The 18,694-nt window shown below is 43.0% G+C and overlaps 1 protein-coding gene across 2 annotated transcripts in view; it reads right to left on the reverse strand.

Annotated features, from left to right (window-relative positions):
* The window catches only part of Ttn (titin), a 273,795-nt gene that overhangs the window by 184,302 nt on the left and 70,799 nt on the right, over positions 1-18,694 (reverse strand). Inside the window, exons 47-77 of one of the 2 annotated variants that reach the window (XM_029536008.1) lie at positions 18,162-18,440; positions 15,343-15,906; positions 14,164-14,445; positions 13,787-14,065; positions 13,080-13,358; positions 12,704-12,982; positions 12,296-12,583; positions 11,906-12,184; positions 11,523-11,804; positions 11,153-11,431; positions 10,760-11,038; positions 10,378-10,656; positions 9,788-10,075; positions 9,395-9,673; positions 8,971-9,252; positions 8,592-8,870; positions 8,196-8,474; positions 7,805-8,083; positions 7,414-7,701; positions 6,896-7,174; positions 6,414-6,695; positions 5,176-5,454; positions 4,779-5,060; positions 3,567-3,845; positions 3,161-3,448; positions 2,720-2,998; positions 2,349-2,627; positions 1,964-2,242; positions 1,558-1,845; positions 1,107-1,394; positions 37-318 (exon numbers count right to left, since the gene is read on the reverse strand). In XM_029536008.1, coding sequence (XP_029391868.1) covers positions 37-318; positions 1,107-1,394; positions 1,558-1,845; positions 1,964-2,242; positions 2,349-2,627; positions 2,720-2,998; positions 3,161-3,448; positions 3,567-3,845; positions 4,779-5,060; positions 5,176-5,454; positions 6,414-6,695; positions 6,896-7,174; positions 7,414-7,701; positions 7,805-8,083; positions 8,196-8,474; positions 8,592-8,870; positions 8,971-9,252; positions 9,395-9,673; positions 9,788-10,075; positions 10,378-10,656; positions 10,760-11,038; positions 11,153-11,431; positions 11,523-11,804; positions 11,906-12,184; positions 12,296-12,583; positions 12,704-12,982; positions 13,080-13,358; positions 13,787-14,065; positions 14,164-14,445; positions 15,343-15,906; positions 18,162-18,440 — 9,006 coding nt within the window. The remainder of the gene's footprint in view (positions 1-36; positions 319-1,106; positions 1,395-1,557; positions 1,846-1,963; positions 2,243-2,348; positions 2,628-2,719; positions 2,999-3,160; positions 3,449-3,566; positions 3,846-4,778; positions 5,061-5,175; positions 5,455-6,413; positions 6,696-6,895; positions 7,175-7,413; positions 7,702-7,804; positions 8,084-8,195; positions 8,475-8,591; positions 8,871-8,970; positions 9,253-9,394; positions 9,674-9,787; positions 10,076-10,377; positions 10,657-10,759; positions 11,039-11,152; positions 11,432-11,522; positions 11,805-11,905; positions 12,185-12,295; positions 12,584-12,703; positions 12,983-13,079; positions 13,359-13,786; positions 14,066-14,163; positions 14,446-15,342; positions 15,907-18,161; positions 18,441-18,694) is intronic. The other variant, XM_029536006.1, reaches the window with a different exon arrangement.

Raw genomic sequence — 18,694 nt, forward strand, 5'->3', positions numbered from 1 at the left:
CTGAAGAGAAGGAAGGCAGCAGAAGAAGGGTCTAACCTTTAACTTTCAGGGCTGTGCTGCAGCTGGCATCACCAACGCCATTGTGAGCTTCACAGATGTAGTCCCCAGTGTCCTCAGCACTGGCTTCATTGATGGTTAGCAGGGCCACAGAATTCACGAAGGACATGTTGTACTTCCAGCTTTCGTGAAGTTCGCTGTCATTCCGGAACCACACAACTTTGATCTCTGGGGAGCCACTTATCTTACATTCCAGTTGGATGGATTCTCCCTGCTTCGCAACTTTTGAAGCATCTAATTTCTTAATGAACTTGGGAGGTTCTAACAAACCAAAGGAAACAGTCAGTAATGCATAATCATGTGTTGAAAGAGTTTATCTTATAGTTGAAAATCCCACAAATTCACATTTTAACAGACATATAAAATGAACTTTCTCTAATGATTTCATGCTAAAATAAGTCATCTTTTTTCCTATTAAGTAATTTAAAATAATTATTAGAGAATTTAGCTAATGCATTACAGTCTGGATCTATAAGGTAAAAATATACTAGCTAATATAATTACATATTTGATATAAAATTTGTAATGTTAAATCAGGGTGTTATATAACAAGAAATGATGAAAAGGAAGAGTGAATGGTTGAAACCATAGTCAACAAGGTTCAGTGAAAGAATGTTCACTTAAGAGACAATATAAAGAGAAGGCAAAACTTTGGTTATTGTTCCTCCAACAAGTAGGCATCAATTCAAATACAATTGTTAGTTTAACTCAAAAATGTAAGAATGCAAAACAGCTGAAAATGGTGTCTCATACCTGTAATCCTAGCTCCCAGGAGGCTGAGACAGGAGGATTTCTATGAGTTACAGGCTAGCATGGATTATATATAGTAAGACAGTTTCTCAAAAACAAAAATAAACAAGGCAAAGGACAACTTCTTTCTCATCTTTGGCACTACTGAGAGATTGAACCCATGGCTTCACACATGTGAGGTAAATGCTCTCAGACTGAGTTACAGTACCAGCCTCAAAATAGAAAACCTAAAGACACTTAGAGGACAGCAACACAAGCACATGAGACAACAAATCGTGACAAATGCTCTGCCATGATACCTTTGACACTGAGCTGAGCAGAGCACATGTCCTTGCCAACATCATTGGTGGCTTGACACGTGTATTGGCCAGAGTCTCCTTTGCCCACTTTAAGAATCCTCAGATGGGGAGTGTTGCCCACACACGTGATAGTAAAGTTTCCTCCAGGTCGGATTTCCTTGTTATCTTTTGACCAAGTGACTCTCATCGGCTGAGCACCAGTTACATGACACTCAAAATCTGCACTTTCTCCAGCAATAACATCTATTGATACTGGCTTGATATCAAAGAAGGGTGATTTCTTAGGTTCTGGAAGATTAGAGGAAAAGGTATATATATATATATATATATATATATATATATATATATATGAATACACACACACACACTTTTGGCTGTCAGTTGTTTTTGTCTTTACAATTAAATAAAAAAATCAAGGTCTATGAAGAGAAAGATTGGCATGGGCACAAACCTCTTGCTGTTAGTCTAGCAGTAGAAGATGCTGTGCCAAGTGGATTGGAAGCTGAGCAAGAATACTGGCCAGAGTGACTCAGGTCAGTTTGTAAAATTTTTAATGTTGCCACATTATCCACAAATGACATCTGTAGATTTTCATCATCTCTTAAAAGCACCCCATCTCTATACCAGCACACTTGGATGGGTGCAGAGCCATTTAGTCGACAAGTGAGGGTAACTGGTAACCCAACAGTTTGCTCAACGTCCTTTAACTGTCTTGCAAAGGAAGGCGGGAGCTGGCGTTCTGTAGGAAGACAAGTTATACTTGAGGCATTAGTGGATAAAATGAGAAAATCCCCATAAAGATAAAAGAGTTAATGAGGGGAAAGCAATTTTCTTAGTGTCTAAGATAAAACCATCACCTTGGATTCTGAAGATGGTCTTAGAGGCTGCTGTTCCTATGCTGTTCTCCGCCATGCACGTGTACTCCCCGCTGTCATTGATGCTCACTTTATTAAACACAAGTGTGGCCACGTTGTTTGTAAAGTAAGTCCTGTATTCCGGAGTTGACCTTAATTTGGTATCTCCTTTGAACCAAGACACTGTAATTTCTGGTGTCCCAGCAACTTGGCATTGCAAGGAAACTGAATCTCCAACAGATGCCTCCAGAGGTTCTAACTCCGTAACAAAATAAGGTGGTTCTAAAGAAGAAAGGCTCACAATCAGCCAGTGGAATCTCAGAAGAGCAAAGGACCCACCCTGCATGTCTGATAAACCCAAAATTCTTAAGAGGGTAACATAACACACCTAATGTAGATACAAGAGCGTCGCAAGCATCTCTTCCTGCCTCATTTTCAATCTCACAGGAGTAATGCCCTGCATCTCCCTTGGTGCTGCTCAAAATCTCCAGGATGCACGTTTTCTCCGTGGTGACAATATTGCATCTTTCAGATGGAGTTATGCTAACTCCATCTTTTTTCCAGGTGACAGAAATTGGAAGTGTCCCAGTATAGGTGCCCTCCAGAATTATAGACTTCCCTGGTTCTACAGAGTGATCACTTAACTTCTTTACAAACGTGGCTGGTTCTGATAAGTGACAAACATTGCAGTTAGACACATCATAAAGTCATAGAAATGCCAGCAATCAAAGCAAGGAAGAGTGAGTGTGTTTGGCAAACCTTTCACAAAGAGACGTGTAGTACAGGATGCTTGGCCGGCATTGTTAGAAACCACGCAGGTGTATTCCCCACTCTGGGATATGTCGATATTAAATAATTCCAGTTCTGCCACAGTGTCTTCAAAATAGATATTGCACCTGTCTCCTTTCACCAGTTCTCTGGCTCCCCTAAACCAGCCAACCTTGAATGGAGGTGTTCCTCTGATAACACTTGTGAAGGTTATGTTTTTGCCCGGAAGGACTTCCAGGGGTTCAGGTTCTTTCACAAAAGAGGGTGGCTCTACACAAACATAGAAGACAATGGAAGGGTCCAGTAAGCTCTGCACTTATTTTCAATTTTGAAAAAGAAATGAAGAGTACTTTAAATGTGTGTCAATCTGGACACATGCCCAGAGAGGAATTTTTAATACCCGTCACGCAATATTGACTGTGTATCACTGACCTTGTACAGTCAACACTGCGCGACATTCATCCGACCCAGCCACATTAGCAGCCACACATGTGTAACTGCCCATATCCGATGAGTCCAGAGAATTCAACTGCAGTGTGCAGACATTATCTGAAAATGTTGTTTGGTACTTTGCTCCACTGACGATCTTAGTTTTCTCATGAAACCAGGCAATAGAGATAGGAGACGATCCAGCTACTTTACATTCTAAGATGCAAGAGGTGCCCAGAACACCACCAGTATCCTTCAGTCTTCGTGTGAAAGAGGGAGGGACCATTCGGTCTGCATGAGGGAAGACACATGACTTGTGGTGACTTGAAAGGACAGAAGAGACATGAAAGAAGGAAAGTTCAAAAAAAGAAATTTGCGTATGCGAGCAGATGCAAATGCCAGAACTAACCTGACACATCGACCACAGCTGTACAACTGCTTTTTCCAACGTTGTTCTGAACCTGGAATGTGTAGGTGCCTGCATCTTCCTTTTCAACTGAGAGGATTTTTAAGGAAGAGATTTTGTTGTAGAAGCTAAATTTATGTTTTTGGCTGCTGGTCAAGAGCTTTCCGTCCTTATACCATTCAACAGAGAGCTCCGGAGTGCCAGCTACCTTACACTCCAGGGCACACGTTTCTCCCACAGTCACCGTCATGGACCCTGCCTTCTCTACAATGACCGCAGGCTCTGAAATAAAACACGAGATACATCTCTGAAAACCTAGGCCTTTCTTTCCCTGCGTCTCCTCTATGAATTGCACTAAGATTATTTCTCCCAGTGATGATTACATCATCATCTCTCTTGACTTTAAAATGTGATTACATAACTTTATGTATTCATAAAATTATTTGCATTCATTAAAAGCATGTTTGGGCATTATTCAACTCCAGAACAAGTTAGGCAATGCACAGCAGACAATCTGGTTTTTAAAAGGTACAAATTATATTTATTTTGTGAGTGCACATGTGTGCCTGGTGGGGGGGGGGTATATGCCATGGAACGTATGCAGAGCTCAGAGGTTCTGATTGGTCCCGGGGATTGAACTGGAGTCCTCAGGCATGATGTCAGACACCTTTACCCACTGAGCCATCTTACTTGGCCCCAGATAATGAGTTTTGATTTACACTTGACCCTCTTTAGAGCAGAGGGTCCCTGTTAAATGAGTTACTTGGTGTTTTTTTCCTCTCTGCCAAGTTGCTAGAGAAGGTAGTTTGAAAGATCTCTTCACTTTCTTTCTTATCACTGGATTGAAATTTAATATGCCCAATGATGAGAGTGCATTATCTTTCCTTCAAACATTGATCTTTTGTTAGCTTAGTCACTACTATAATATAGTAGTTTACATAAGAAGAGAAGGGCTCCAAGTGGTTCGCACTGAGACAAGAGATACTTGGGATATTTGCTCCCCATAAAGAAAAGCAGTGCACACACAATAAAACAGCTAGCTATCATTCACTAGAATCACAGGAATCAGAGAAGACTTAAGATCAATTGGGCCTTTCCCTCTAAGCCTTCCAAATAGTGAGGCTAAATATGGTTCTGGGAGAAATTCAGAACAATAAGATTGCATGGAAGTCATCCCAGTGATTGCTCCCAAATGCTAACAGGGGACTGCTGTACCTAAGACGGTCAACGTGGCCATGTTTTCCCTCACTCCACCGTCATTCTTGACTTGGCAAATGTACTTCCCAGCATTAGCTGGCTCCACTTTAGCAAACTGCAGAGTCGCAACGTTGTCGACGAAAGAAATTCTAATGTTCTCGCTCTCTCTGATCACTTCTTCTTTCTCCTTAAGCCACTGGACAGAAATGGGCTGGGCACCTTCTATGGATGCTTGCAGCTCAGCAGGCTCACCAGCCACCACTGTAAGGCTGTTCAGCTTGGAAATGAATTTTGGCGGTTCTGAGCAGGGAAAGATGAATAGAGATTGCTCAAAAAGCTTTCCAGGTAACGGAAGAGAGGATCCATTGAGCATTTGCCGCATGATGTTTCTACCATGCACAGAAACTACGCTTACCTTTTAGCTTTACGGCACAAACACAAGCATCACTGCCCACTTCATTCTGTGCCTTGCAGTGGTATTCGCCGATGTCTGTGGATTCCACATTGAGGATGTGAATGCTCGCATGGAAATTCTTCGATGCGACCTTGTACTTCTTGCTGCTTCGGAGCTGGCGCTTGTCTTTGTACCACACCACCTCAAATGGCGGTGTTCCTGAAAGCTCGCATTCAAGGCTAACTTCCGTGTTCTTAAGGGTTTCTACTACAGGCGGAAAGCTGCTAAAAACAGGTGGTTCTATAAAAAACAAGAATGTCTCATGAGTTGGGCTATTTGATTTCCTCTGGTGAAAAAGAGTTTTCTATTTTTCAAGCAGAAGCATGGTTTAAGATGTTATCATGTGTAGGCAGCGCCATCACTTATGAGCTTTTATAAGATAATCAGCTGGATAAGCGGAGAGCGGAGATAGATACATCTCAGAGGTCACAGTTGAGAAGGTCAGTGTGCCGATTATTTTGGAGTATAAAGATTGATACAGAATTTATAAATGAACAAATATATCAATAAATGGGAATTTTATGAGCTATGGAATTTTGCCTTTAGAAAATAAAAAAAGAATGCCGTGTATGCTTTACAACAGAGGTACCCAAAAGTCACAATAACAGCCATGATCTGAGTCTTCCATTTCATGGAATGGTTATTGTAATAATTAACTCACGTGACAAATTTAAGCACTATAGCAAAGCATGCTGGGAGATAGCTGTAGAAAATACTGGCCCTATTTGCACCACAGTAGAGTCATGTTTTTAAAGATAGGAGCTGATTCTTGAGAAAGAAGAAAAATATTAATGCTATTTTAAGGATATATTGTTAAAACCTATATTCTTTATACATTGTATCACTATGGTACAGACCATACTAAGGATGCTGATATAGTTGTAATGTGATTGAAATCCAAAGATTAATTTAAAATTTTCTTGTTTGTTTTGATATATGTTTTGAAATATCTAATTCAATGCTTCATCACTGTTTAGGTGATCAGAATAATAGCATTAGAATTATAAGAAAAATATCTCAAAATGACCACTTGCATGTAAAATAAGTTTACAGGAAAGGACATTCAATCAGAGACATATGTCTATATTTGGGAATATTCTGGCTTTGAGCTAGATACCAAGAGAGCAGTGAAGACACCATGAGACCCAGGGGAGAAAGTGAAGGGTTTCCATGAATGAGAAAAAGAAAGATATTTCTACCTTTTACTATAACCTTGGTACTGCAACTGGTGCTGCCGGCAGGATTCTGCGCCTCACAGATAAAATCTCCACTGTCCTCTGTCCCGAGGCTGTTCATCTGTATGACCGCCACTGAGTCAATGAAAGTCATCTGGTATTTATCGCTGGCTGTGAGCTCATGTTCGTTTCTATACCACACAACTTGTATTTCTGGAGATCCAGTAATCTTGCATTCCAATCGTGCGGAGTCACCTGCTTTTACAATTTTGGAAGCTTCTAATTTCTTTATAAACTTCGGTGGTTCTAAAGAGTCAGGAAAAGGGAAATTATGAAAGAAGAGCAATGAATCACAAAAGCCCAATTAGGTAATGTGTAGAAAAGGGAGAGACAGACCAAGATCTGTGAAATATACTCTACTGAGTTAGAAAGCTGCATTGTCACAGAGTACAGAAACAAAGGAGGCATGGGTCAGACAGAAACACAAGACAATCAAACTTGCACACCTGTCACAAGCAACACTGTAGTGCAAGAGTCGCTACCAACGTCATTGGTAACCTGGCAAGTATACTGTCCAGTCTTGGAAGCATCCACTGAGTAGAGGTTTAAGAAGCTGGTTGACCCTTCCAAGCCAATGAAACACTTAGGTCCTGAGACAAGTTCCACGTCATCTTTAAGCCATTTAATTTTGAATGGTGGTGTTCCTTTCAGCACAGCCTTAAATTCCACGGTAGAATCTGGTATAGCTTGCTGCCTCTCAGGTTTCACTAGGAAGCTTGGTGGTTCTACAGATTTCAAGAGAGTCATATTTAGTTATAGCCCTTGTAGCTCAATGACTTTTATGAACATACAAGAAAACAACTCATGAAAAGAGGTAACGATTAAATATTCCTTGAACCCAATGAATGTGAATAAAAAGAAACGGAATTATTAAGATTTTTACCTCTGAGGATACAAGGTTAAGAGCGATATGTTTTAGAAGTGCCTATAAAGAAGAACTCAGAAGAGACAAAGAAGCTCTGACCTTTCACAGTTAAGATGCCACTACAGGCGTTGTCTCCTGCTACATTGGACACCTTGCAGGTGTAATTTGCAGTGTCTTCTAATTCCAGATTACTAACTTCCAGTGACACGGTGTTTTCGTGACACACAAGTCTGTATTTTGCACTTGTAGATATTTCTTTTCCGTCTTTAAACCACTGAGCACTGATAGGAAGTGACCCAGAAACCTTGCACTCCATGTGGATAGAAGAACCCAGAACTTTATCCATTTTGGTCAATTTTTTGGTGAACGATGGGGGAATATCTTGGTCTATCCAAGGCAAACAGCAAAAACACACCGATTAGTCTGTTGCTACTCATCCACATGGTCTATGTTCTTAAGTTAGGGTAGTTGGCAGGGGCAAAGTACAGACCTAACACTCTCAGGTAGGCATCACAGCTACTGCTTCCAAAGTCATTTTCCACCTTGAACGTGTACTGTCCACTGTCTTGCTTCATGACTGACTGAATCCTAAAACTGGCCACATTATTTTCAAAACTCATTGAAAAATATCTACTGGGTACAATTTGTTTCCCATCTTTAAGCCATTTGACTTTGAGTTCTGGTGTCCCAGCCACTACGCACTCCAGGGTGACTGGGTCTTTCTCGGTAACGTCAACCGACTTAGCTTTCTCTATAATTTGAGCAGGTTCTGTAGTAAGAATGAAAATGTGCATAAGTCAGATTAGTAATTCTACTAGAACCCAAATAGGCCTATACCACCATCTCTGTAGAACACTATTTAAAGGGAATAGCTTACCAACCTTGTACTAAGAGGAAAGCATAACACCTCTCAATTCCTGACTCATTCTTGGCTTGACATGTGTATCGCCCACTGTGCCCATTGTCCACACTCCGGACTTGAAGTGTGGCCACACTGTCTTCAAAAGAAATATGAACATTGTCATTTTCCTCAAGAATCTGGTCATCTTTTAGCCAGGTTATAGAAATGGGAGGTGAGCCTGCCACAGTGCTCTGAAAGGTGGCGGAACTCTTCAAGACAGTGGTGACATTTTCTATCTTCTTGATGAACGATGGTGGTTCTGTGATTAAACGAAAGAGTGGTTCAAGAAGAGGCACCTTTTCACTCCTACTCATTGCCTACACTCAAAGAACACTCAGTACTTTGACTTGGTAGCTGGTCCTAGCCCACGACTGACCTTTCAAGGCAACCCGAGCACTGCAGGTGCAGCTGCCTCCTTCGTTGGCTATGATGCACTGATATTCACCAACGTCTGAAGGGTCACACTTGGTTATATGCAGGTAAAACACTGACATTTTCTCAGACATTGTGTATTTTTTGCCACTTCTAATTTCCTTGTTATTCTTCAGCCAAGTGACTTCAAATGGAGTTGTCCCCATGACTTCACACTCCAGCTCCACGTCGCTGTCTTTTACCACCTCCACAGGCTCCAGCTCCCTGATAAAGGTGGGAGGCTCTACAGAGTCAAAAGGAAGACAGAGAGTAGCTTAACTCAAGAGAAGCTGCAGGCCCCTGGGGCAGCCCAGCTAAACCGTGAAGCAGATTCCATAACGAACCTTTCACTTTTAGTTCAATGCTGCAGCTCGAGGTGCCTGCATCATTGCGAGCTTCACAGACATAAGTTCCACTGTTTTCAACCCTGGCATTAGAAATCTGGAAAGTGGCTAAACCATCCACAAAAGAAATGCCGTATTTCCTAAGATCTGTTATTTCATTCCCATCCAGATACCAAGAAACTCTGATTTCAGGGGTGCCTGTGACTTGGCATTCAAAGGTTGTTGACTGTCCATTCCTCAGCACTAACACTGGACTGGGCTTCTTAATAAATTGAGGAGGTTCTAAAGATGAAGAAAAAAGAGAGCAGCATGCTGAACGGTTTTCAAATCAAAGCCCAACAAACCAAACTATTTTCTTAATGAACTTTCCCTTCCCAAAGACCAGTTAGGCAAGCACGAAAGAGAGACGATCTAGAGACCAGACCTTTCACAAAGATGGTGGCTTTGCTGCTTGTCGTGCCAACATCATTGCTTAGCTGGCAAATGTAGGTCCCGGAGTCGGCAGCCTTGGCCGAGAAGAGTTCAAGAATGGTGGAGGTGTCATCCTTCCAAACCGAGCGAGCTGCCCCGGGGTGCAGCTCCTTGTTATCTTTAAACCACTTTATTGTCATGGGTGCAGTGCCACCCACAAGAGCCTTCAAATGAACCCTCGTACTGGGATTCACATCTTGTGACTGTGGCTTTTCCACGAAGTAAGGGGGTTCTGGGATGAGAGAACAGGAAGCAGAAGAGAGATTTGTTTTAGAACTCAATGAAGGGGAGGATTAAGAAGTGCAAGACAATAAAGTTTGGAAAGGCAGAGATCAAAATTGCCAACCTTTGACTGTCAGGTGACCACTGCACTGGCTGTGGCCTGCCTTGTTGGTGGCAGAACAGGTGTATGTACCACTGTCTGTGCCTTCCAGCTGACTGATCTCTAGGAAGGCCGTATTGTCATGAAAAGAGAATTTGTGCTTGTCACTAGCTGAGATTTCTTGGTCGTCTTTGAACCACTGGATGCTTATGGGATGGGATCCAGCCACTATACACTCTAAGTCAATAAAAGATCCTTTAATGCTATCCATTTTTCTCAGTTTTTTGGTGAATGAAGGTGGTATAATAAGATCTAGCCAACAAAAAGCAAGAAAACGTTAGGTTAATCTAGCTATTTTTGTTCTCTCTCTCTCTCTCTCTCTCTCTCTCTCTCTCTCTCTCTCTCTCTCTCTCCCTCCCTCCCTCCCTCTCTCTCTCCCTCCACCTACCCACCTCTGATCACTAGGTACTAAGGCCTGAACCCAGTATCCTGCACACACAAATCAAGTGTGCTTTATTATTGAACTATGCCCAGAGCCCTGTGTTTTTTTTTCTTAAATTTACAAGAAGGGCCCCTGAAACACTCAACTCCTATCAAGAGAAGTCAATACCAACCTAAGACGTTAATGCTAGCCTTGCAGCTGCTTCTCCCAACATCATTTTGGACCTCAAAAGTATATTCTCCACTATCCTTCTTCTCTGTGGAAATAATCTTTAGTATTGAGACCGTGTCAGTGACACTGATTTTGTATTTTGGACCCAGGGTAAGTTCTTGGCCATCTTTAAACCATTTGGCTGAAATCTCCTTAGTCCCTGAAAATTTAACTTGCAAAGTGGCTGGGTCTCCTTGAGTGACATCTATGGACACAGCCTCCTCCATTATTGTTGCAGGTTCTGTAGAAGACAAAGGACAGATATGGGCTGTGAAGCGCCCCGCTGGACGGCCTCTTATCTGCATTGTTTCTCCCTCCAACCCAAGGCAGATTTCTGAACCAACCTTTGACTGAGAGTAATGCAGAACACCTTTGTATGCCTGCATCATTTTTGGCTTGACAGACATATTTCCCATCATGCTTGACTTCAATACCACTGAGGTATAGACTAGCCACGTTGTTCTCAAAAGTCATTCTTATATTGTCATCTTCAGTGATCTCATCATTGTCTTTCAACCAGGTCACAGTGATTGGCAAGGAGCCTTTCAGAGTGGCCTGGAAGGCGGCTGTGCCCCCACGGAGGGAGCTGGTGGCTTCAATCTTCTTAATGAAGGACGGGGGTTCTATATCAGAAGAATGAGTTCTCAATCAGTACCAGTGCTACCACAAGACCGATTCTAGAAACTTAAGATTTGTCCGTGCAGAAAAGCCCATCTATCAACTAAGCCAACACTGACCTCTTAATGTCACCCTGGCACTGCAGGTGCTGCTGCCGACCTCGTTGGTCACCCGGCACTGGTATTCACCTGCATCTGCAGCTACAAACTTGAGAACCTGCAGGCTAACCAGCTGATCCTGTAGGAAGGTTTTATACTTTCTACCACTTCGCAGGGTTGTGTTGTCTTTGAACCAAGTGATCTCAAAGGGAGGGGTGCCTGCCACCTCAGCCAGCAGCATGACGTCATACTCCTTTAATACTTCAATGGACTTAAATTCCTTGGTAAAGTAAGGTGACTCTATAGTAGAAGAGAATGGCCTGTGTTAATGGGCAAGCATCTGTGCTGTGGGCCCAATATTTGGTCACATGGGGATGAAGCGAGAACCAACCTTTGACTATGACAATGCCAGTGCAGTGGTCACTGCCGGCCTCGTTTTGAGCCTCGCACATATATTCTCCACTGTCTTCAATGGCCACATCCGTAAGCCTTAAAACCGCGGTGGACTCCACAAAAGACATTTTGTGTTTGCTGCTCTCCCTCAGTTCTCGGTCATTTGCAAACCATGTTATCTTAATTGGAGGGGTGCCCGTGACCTTGCAGGCTAGCTGAGTACCATCTCCTTTCTTTAACAGTTGGGATGGCTCTAACTTTTCAATAAAGGTAGCAGGCTCTGCAGGAGGAAGGGACTTAGTAAGAAGCAGTGGAAAGAGGAAGGCACTTATGTAAAAAGGGTCTCAGGCTACACAAAGGTGTCAAGAGAAGAACGCGAACCTTTCACAAACAAGTCTGCACTGCACTCCACACTCCCGGCTACATTGCTGACTTTACACGTGTAAGTGCCCGAATCCGAGGTTTTCACTGCGTAGAGCTCCAGGGAACTCTCTGAAGCTTCTTTGGTAATATAGCAACTTCCACCGGAAACCAACTCTTTGTCGCCCTTAAACCACCTGATGGTGAGAGGAGCGGAGCCCTGGAAAGCACTCTTCAGGCAGACTGCCGAGCCGGGCAGGACATCCCTGGACCCTGGCTTAGTTACAAAACTGGGTGGTTCTGAAGAAGAGGTAGAAGACAGAATTTGAAGGAGTTACAAGTCTGGACCCAGTGGAAGAAGGACGTAATTTGAACATTGGTAAAGCAGAACTGCAAAAGTCCCTAGCCAACCTTGCACAATGAGGGCTCCGAAGCTGTCTTTGCTTCCCACGGAGTTGGTGGCCCGACAGGTGAAATTCCCTGCGTCATTCATGTCTACTCTGCTGATCTCCAAAGAGGCCGTGCCTTCCACAAATGCTATCTGGTATCTGTCAGAAGCAGTGAGATCTTTGCCATCCTTAAACCAGGAAACCCTCATGGGGAGAGAGCCAGCGATTTTGCAGTCTAACCTGCAGGCACCGCCAACGACACTGTCCACATTACGTAAGGGTTTGGTGAAAAGTGGAGCGATGTCTCGATCTGTTCACGGCAGAAGAAAGAAAGCAAGATCAACATGGCAGGCTGCCCAGTGCTTCACCTTTGGATACATTTTGTTGGGTTTCAGAGCACTATGTAACACGGTTTCCTAAAAATACTAACCTAACACGGTAAATGTGGTCTCGCAGGAGCTGCTGCCCACTTCGTTGGAAATCTCAAATGTGTACTGGCCGCTGTCGTGCAGTTCAGCGGAATAAAATTTCAGTTGGGCAATGTTGTTTTTAAAACTGATTCGGTACTTTTTACTAGCAACCAAGGGTCTCCCATCTTTGTACCACTTGGGCTTGAGTTCTGGGGTGCCTGAGACTGTATACTCCAGAGTGGCTGGGTCCCCTGCGGTCACCTGGATCAGCTCTGCTCGCTCAATGATTCTGGCAGGTTCTATAAAGGTATCAGACAGTTAGGATCCCTAGTGTGAATCAAGGTTCCACTTTAAGTGACTAAGGGCAATTAAAAGTTAAAATGTCCCTACACGAACCTTTAACTATCAATTCCCCGACAGATGTTTGGCTCCCAGCTTCATTTTCAGCCAGGCATGTATATTTGCCACCCACACTAATCTGAACATCAGGGATGGTCAAGACCGCAACTCCATTGGAAAAACTCATTTTGATTTTTCCGTCTTCTTTAATGACTTCTTGGCCTTTCATCCACATGACAGAAATGGGTTCTGACCCTCTCACGGCAGCTTGTAAGGTAACAGTCTGTCCTGCTAGGGCTGTAAAATCATCTACTTTCTTGACAAAGGTTGGTGGTTCTAGTTAAAGAAAGAGAGCAGACCCGCTGTCAGTTCCAACACACACTCAGCCCCATCTCTACTGCTGTAGGGATTCATCTGGGCTATATGTTTCCCTTGTCCAATACAACCTTTTCCCAACACTTGTTTATTAGAAAGAAGGAAGAAATTATAAGAAGAATTAATAATACCATTCAAAAGAGGCACAGAAAATAAATGTTTTCCAGTGAATGAAATGACTTTTTATGTAATTCCCTTTGGTTACAAGTTAATAAATATTTGTGTTCGTATCAAGATAAAGGTTTGAATGAAAGCTCCGGACCCTGAGTTCAAACTAAGACCAAACACATTGGAAAGGTCAGAAGAAGAGAAAGAATTAGCATTCCTTCCACCCACTAAGAAAGCTATTAGGACAATTTATAGGAAAAGATTCCCCCTCCCTCACTAACCTTTTAATAAGTGTGTCGCGACACAGCCACACTTTCCAACATCATTAGCGACTACGCATTCGTAATCGCCAACGTCAGCACTATTGAAAGATGCGATTTCAAGGTACACAAAAGTCTTCTGAGTAAACAACCTGTACTTTTTGCTACTTCGGATTTGCTTCTTATCTTTAAACCAGTTAACTTCAAAGGGTCCCGTGCCTGCAATCTCACACTGGAGCAGTGCATTGGCCCCTCGCACTATGTCTGCAGGCTCAAGAGTTTTGATGAAGGAAGGCGGCTCTACAAAAGCAGGGAAGCACAAAGTGAGCTGTGAGCTATGAGGAAACAAGAGGCAAGCGCTCTCGGGAAAGCAAGTGATGTTAACTCAGCAGACCAACCTTTGATCACCACTTCAGTGCTGCAGCTGTCGCTGCCCACGTCATTGGTGGCTTCACAGGAGTATGTACCACTGTCATCAACCTTTACATCAGTGATGTCGAGGATAGCCTCAGAATTGACAAAAGACATGCGGACCGTGTTACTCTCACTGAGTTCTTTGTTATTTTTGAACCAAGTAACCTGGATCACGGGTGAGCCTTTCAGCTTGCAGTGGAGGCGTGCCGATTCACCCGGGAGCATTAAATAAGAGGGATCCACCTTCTTCACAAAGGATGGCGGTTCTACATGACGCATAAAAAAGAAACAGAGAAGATGACTGAAGCATACACACCACAAAAGAGAGGCAGACACGTGTGACAAAAGGCAGAAAACAAATCTTGACAAAACTTCTGAGCAAGCCACGATGTATCTCATCTCTCGATAAAAAAGGACAAAAAAAAAAAAAAAAAAAAAGACACAAGCAAGCAGACCAGATCTATGTGAAGAGTGACTTTCTGAACAAAGACATCAATAATAGCCATGCTATTGTGGGTGGCAGATGGGGTGGGGTAGGGTGTCCCACCAGCCCTCAACCCACACAAAGGACTACAGGTAGCCAAGGAATGCTGAGAGGAGGAGACGGTGTTCCCTAGGGAAGAGCTGTCAATTGGATACCCAATACCCAGTTAGACGTGAAAACATATGTACAAATAGCATTGTATAGATGAAGCAGGTTGCATTTATGTATTTAAGAGTATGTGTGTGTAGACAACAATAGTTAATAAAAAAAAAAAGGCCATGAATTTGAAAGAGAACAAGGAGGGGTATATAGGTAGATTAGGAGGGGGAAAGGGAAATGAGGTAATTCTATTATCATTTCCAAATAAACTATTTAAAAAGAAGATGTCTAAGAGTTGCCCACACATTTAAATTGTAAACAAGATTTATAACTGTCTTTGTTTAAAAACAAAAAACAAAAAACAAAGAAGATTAAACAAAAATACAACTGACCCGACAACAGCCAACCAAATAATGTCAGGACTTTCCCAGACCCAGAGGAAACTTAATTGGGGATTTAATTAATAACAAGGGGTGTGGATGGTATAGCTACCAGAGAATGTTCACAGAAGAGAGAGACCCTTCTTAAGGCTTCCTTTCAGACAGGAGGTGGCAGAGAGCTAGCTGCCAGGAACCCTTACCTCGGACAGCGACGGCGGCAGATGAAGAACTGCTCCCGGCTTCATTGGACGCTGTACATGTATAGGTTCCAGAATCTTTTAGTTTGGCCAGGGGAATCTCAAGTGATGCTATTTTATCCTCAAAATAGATCTTGTAATCTTTCCCAGCGGGCAGTTTCTGCCCATCTTTGCTCCATGTGATGGTGACTTTCCTGTCCTCATCGACTTGGCATTCAAGGTGGATCTTCTTATTGATGGCTGACTGCACAGCCTCTAACTCTTTAATGAAGTGGGGTTTGTCAATGATGGTCAACTCGGCTTGGCAGATATCTGCTCCAAATTTGTTGGAAGCCTTACAAGAGTAAATACCCCTGTCCTGAACAGTAAGATTTGAGAGTTCTAAACTGTGTTTGTTGTCTGCATCTGTGACCCTGCAGTCAGGCGACGGTGACAGGGCAGCACCATCTTTCTGCCAGATGATCTCAATCACCGGAGTCCCTGAGACTGTGCAGAGAAACTTGGCTGCCTTACCCACGAAAGTCGTAAGGGACTTGGGCCTGGAGAGAAAGGTTGGTGGATACGCCTCTGCAAAAGAAAGGTTTGCACGTTACAAGTGGTCCCCATCCAAGTTCCTGCTGCAACGACATATTCCAAGACAGAGAAGAGGTAAGTTATATCTTTAGGTGAGCAGAAGACACTACGTTAAATAACAATGTAGTCGTAAGAACAAAGGTTGGGAAAGAAGGATGAGTGTTCTTAACAAATTGTCTCTAGCGAAGCAAAGAACAGTGTCGCTAAGGCTTTGTCTATGACACCAGAGGGTCAAAAACTTGGGACGATGTCATAATCCAGTTGGTATTTTACTTTTGTAAATTAGAAGACCAGAAGAAAAGGTGAGACAATTCACAGGACAGCTGAAAATGGGGTAAGACTGAAGCATTATGGAACCTTACAGAGGTCATTCTAACCCTGACAAATACCAGGAAATCCTTACATCAGTTAAACTCAATGCACCTCCATGGGGATTTTGCACTTATAAAAATATTTCACGGCAGGAACTTCCCCCTCCCATTCTCCATTGTGAAGCAAAATTTGAGGCTCCCCTCTTGCTGAGAAAAAGACACAGAATCGACCTTCCTGTCCTTTAGAAGCACAGGAGCTAAAGCTTTGAGTCAGCCCCATACTGGGCTAGGCTAATGCTTGTACCTTCATTAAGAATAGTACTGCCAGGGAGGAAAGCCAGTGGGGCCTCAGCCCCTCCAGGCAATTAAGAAATGCTGAGTGTGGGGAAAAAAAGTTTTTCCCAGGGAGGAGCACACCACTGGTTGCCTAATACCAAATAGTCCTGAAAATCTACAAGCAACATTATACAGATTGTACAGGGTTTATTTAGGAATATATATCTGTTATGTATGTAACAACAGTTAACAAAAAGAGGTCATAAATAATGAGTAAAGAAAGCAAGGAGGGTTACATAGGAGGAGATGGAGCTAAGAAAGGGGTAAATCGTGTAATTATATTAATCTCAAAAAAAAAAAAAAAAAAAGTGAAGAAGAATGCCAAGGTATTGTCTGTTTGGCAGCACATGGCTCCAGACTGAAACGACCCTACTGGGCCACTGACTAGACTCTCAGAGGGTTTCTACTGTGTAATAAAGTTTCAAAGAAAAAGCTCCAAAGAACTCCTTTTTCTGAGGTGGATGAGCAGGGTGACATTCTCACTGAGTAAGATTCACACCCAAGAGCAGCCCTCCTACCCCAGGGAGACTCTCTTCTATCAGTGCTGAGCCTGAGGTGACCACTCAAAAAGGGAGGAGGGAGAAGGAAGGAAGAAAGGATGGAAGGGAGGGAAGGAGGGAGAGAGGGAGGAAGGGAGGGAGGGAGGGAGGGAGGGAGGGAGGGAGGGGAAAGGAAGGAAGGAGGAAGGAAGGAGAAAGGGAGGGAGGGAAGGAGAGAGGGAGAGGAAAGGAAGGAAGGAGAAAGGGAGGGAGGAAGAAAGGAAAGGAAGAAAGGACTATTTTTTTTTTTTTTTTGACAAGAGGAGATTCAGTAATTTGTTGGTGATTAACAAACTGAAATTTACCCTTTGTGTCAGTGAGGAAGTTGAGAATAGAGTATCTGTGCAATTGCCCTTATTTTAAAGTTAGGAATGAAGTTCAGAATGAACACTCTTATTTTAAAGTCCTGCCCTAGTGTCTGTCTTATCATTGAATTTTGTTAAATTTTAGCTAAATATTCTGACTTTAATTTCTGATTGGTTATTTGGGTTCTTATTATCAAATATATAGAGGTGTTTTTTTGTTTTTTTGTTTTTGTTTTTTGTTTTTGTTTGTTTTTTGTTTTTTTGTTTTTGTTTTGTTTTGTTTTGTTTTGTTTTGCAGGGGTTGAGGGAGAGACAGGGTTTCTCTGTATAGCCCTGGCTATCCTTGAACTCACTTTGTAGTTCAGGCTGGCCTCAAATTCACAGAGACCCACCTGCCTCTGTTTCTTGAGTGCTGGAATTACAGGTGTATACCACCACTGCCTGGCTATTTAGTTCTGTATTTTTTTTTACTAGCACCAAACATTTCTCAAATATTTCATAGTAAGAGTGAAGTCAGGCTCATTTGATGACAACGTTTTCCCCTCAGATAAAGGGACTTTTGCTCTGGCTGCTGATAAAAGTGTGACTGTGAAGAACAACTTGTCCCCCATCCCTTCTGTGGTCCTCAATCAGCATGATACCACCACGGAGGATGTCAGTATCCCCAGCTGGTGGCACTTTCCACACCTGTACAAAAACAAAACAACACTCGGTGGTAAGATGAGGTGGCGGCATCCCGGTGGGAGTGTGGCGTTTACCTGTCACAGTTAGCGTGGCTGTGCAGCTGACACTGCCATACTCATTGGAGGCTTTGCAGGTGTACTCCCCGCAGTCAACCACCTGGGTTCTCAGGATCTCCAGGCTGGAGACATAGTTCGAAGATCGAATGGAACACTTGTCGCTCTCATAGATCTCTCTGCCAGCTTTGAACCACTGGAACCGGACGTTGGGGGCTCCTTGGATCTCACAGGTGAATTTGGCCAGGTGGCCCAGAGCTACTTCCAGGGGCTCAATTCTCCTCTTGATCACAGGGGCGGCTGCAAACGGAAGCAGAACCCATTAGCGTGCCCCCCTTCTCAGGTATCCCGAATCTCTCTCTCTGCAGACTAACTTTCGTCACTGTTAACAAAATCAGACAGTTGAGATTGGTGAGATGGTTTGCAGTAGTCTCAGGCATGTGACTGGATGACGAGAATAGTTGTGAAGGCAAAGCAAAAAAAAAAAAAAGACAGAAAAAGAAAAAAGACAAAAAGCAGCACGTGACGTTTTCAGTTGTTACTCTGCAGTGAAT

The sequence above is a fragment of the Mus pahari genome, chromosome 3 (genome assembly GCF_900095145.1).
Source record: "Mus pahari chromosome 3, PAHARI_EIJ_v1.1, whole genome shotgun sequence".
NCBI classification, from domain to species: Eukaryota; Metazoa; Chordata; class Mammalia; order Rodentia; family Muridae; genus Mus; species Mus pahari.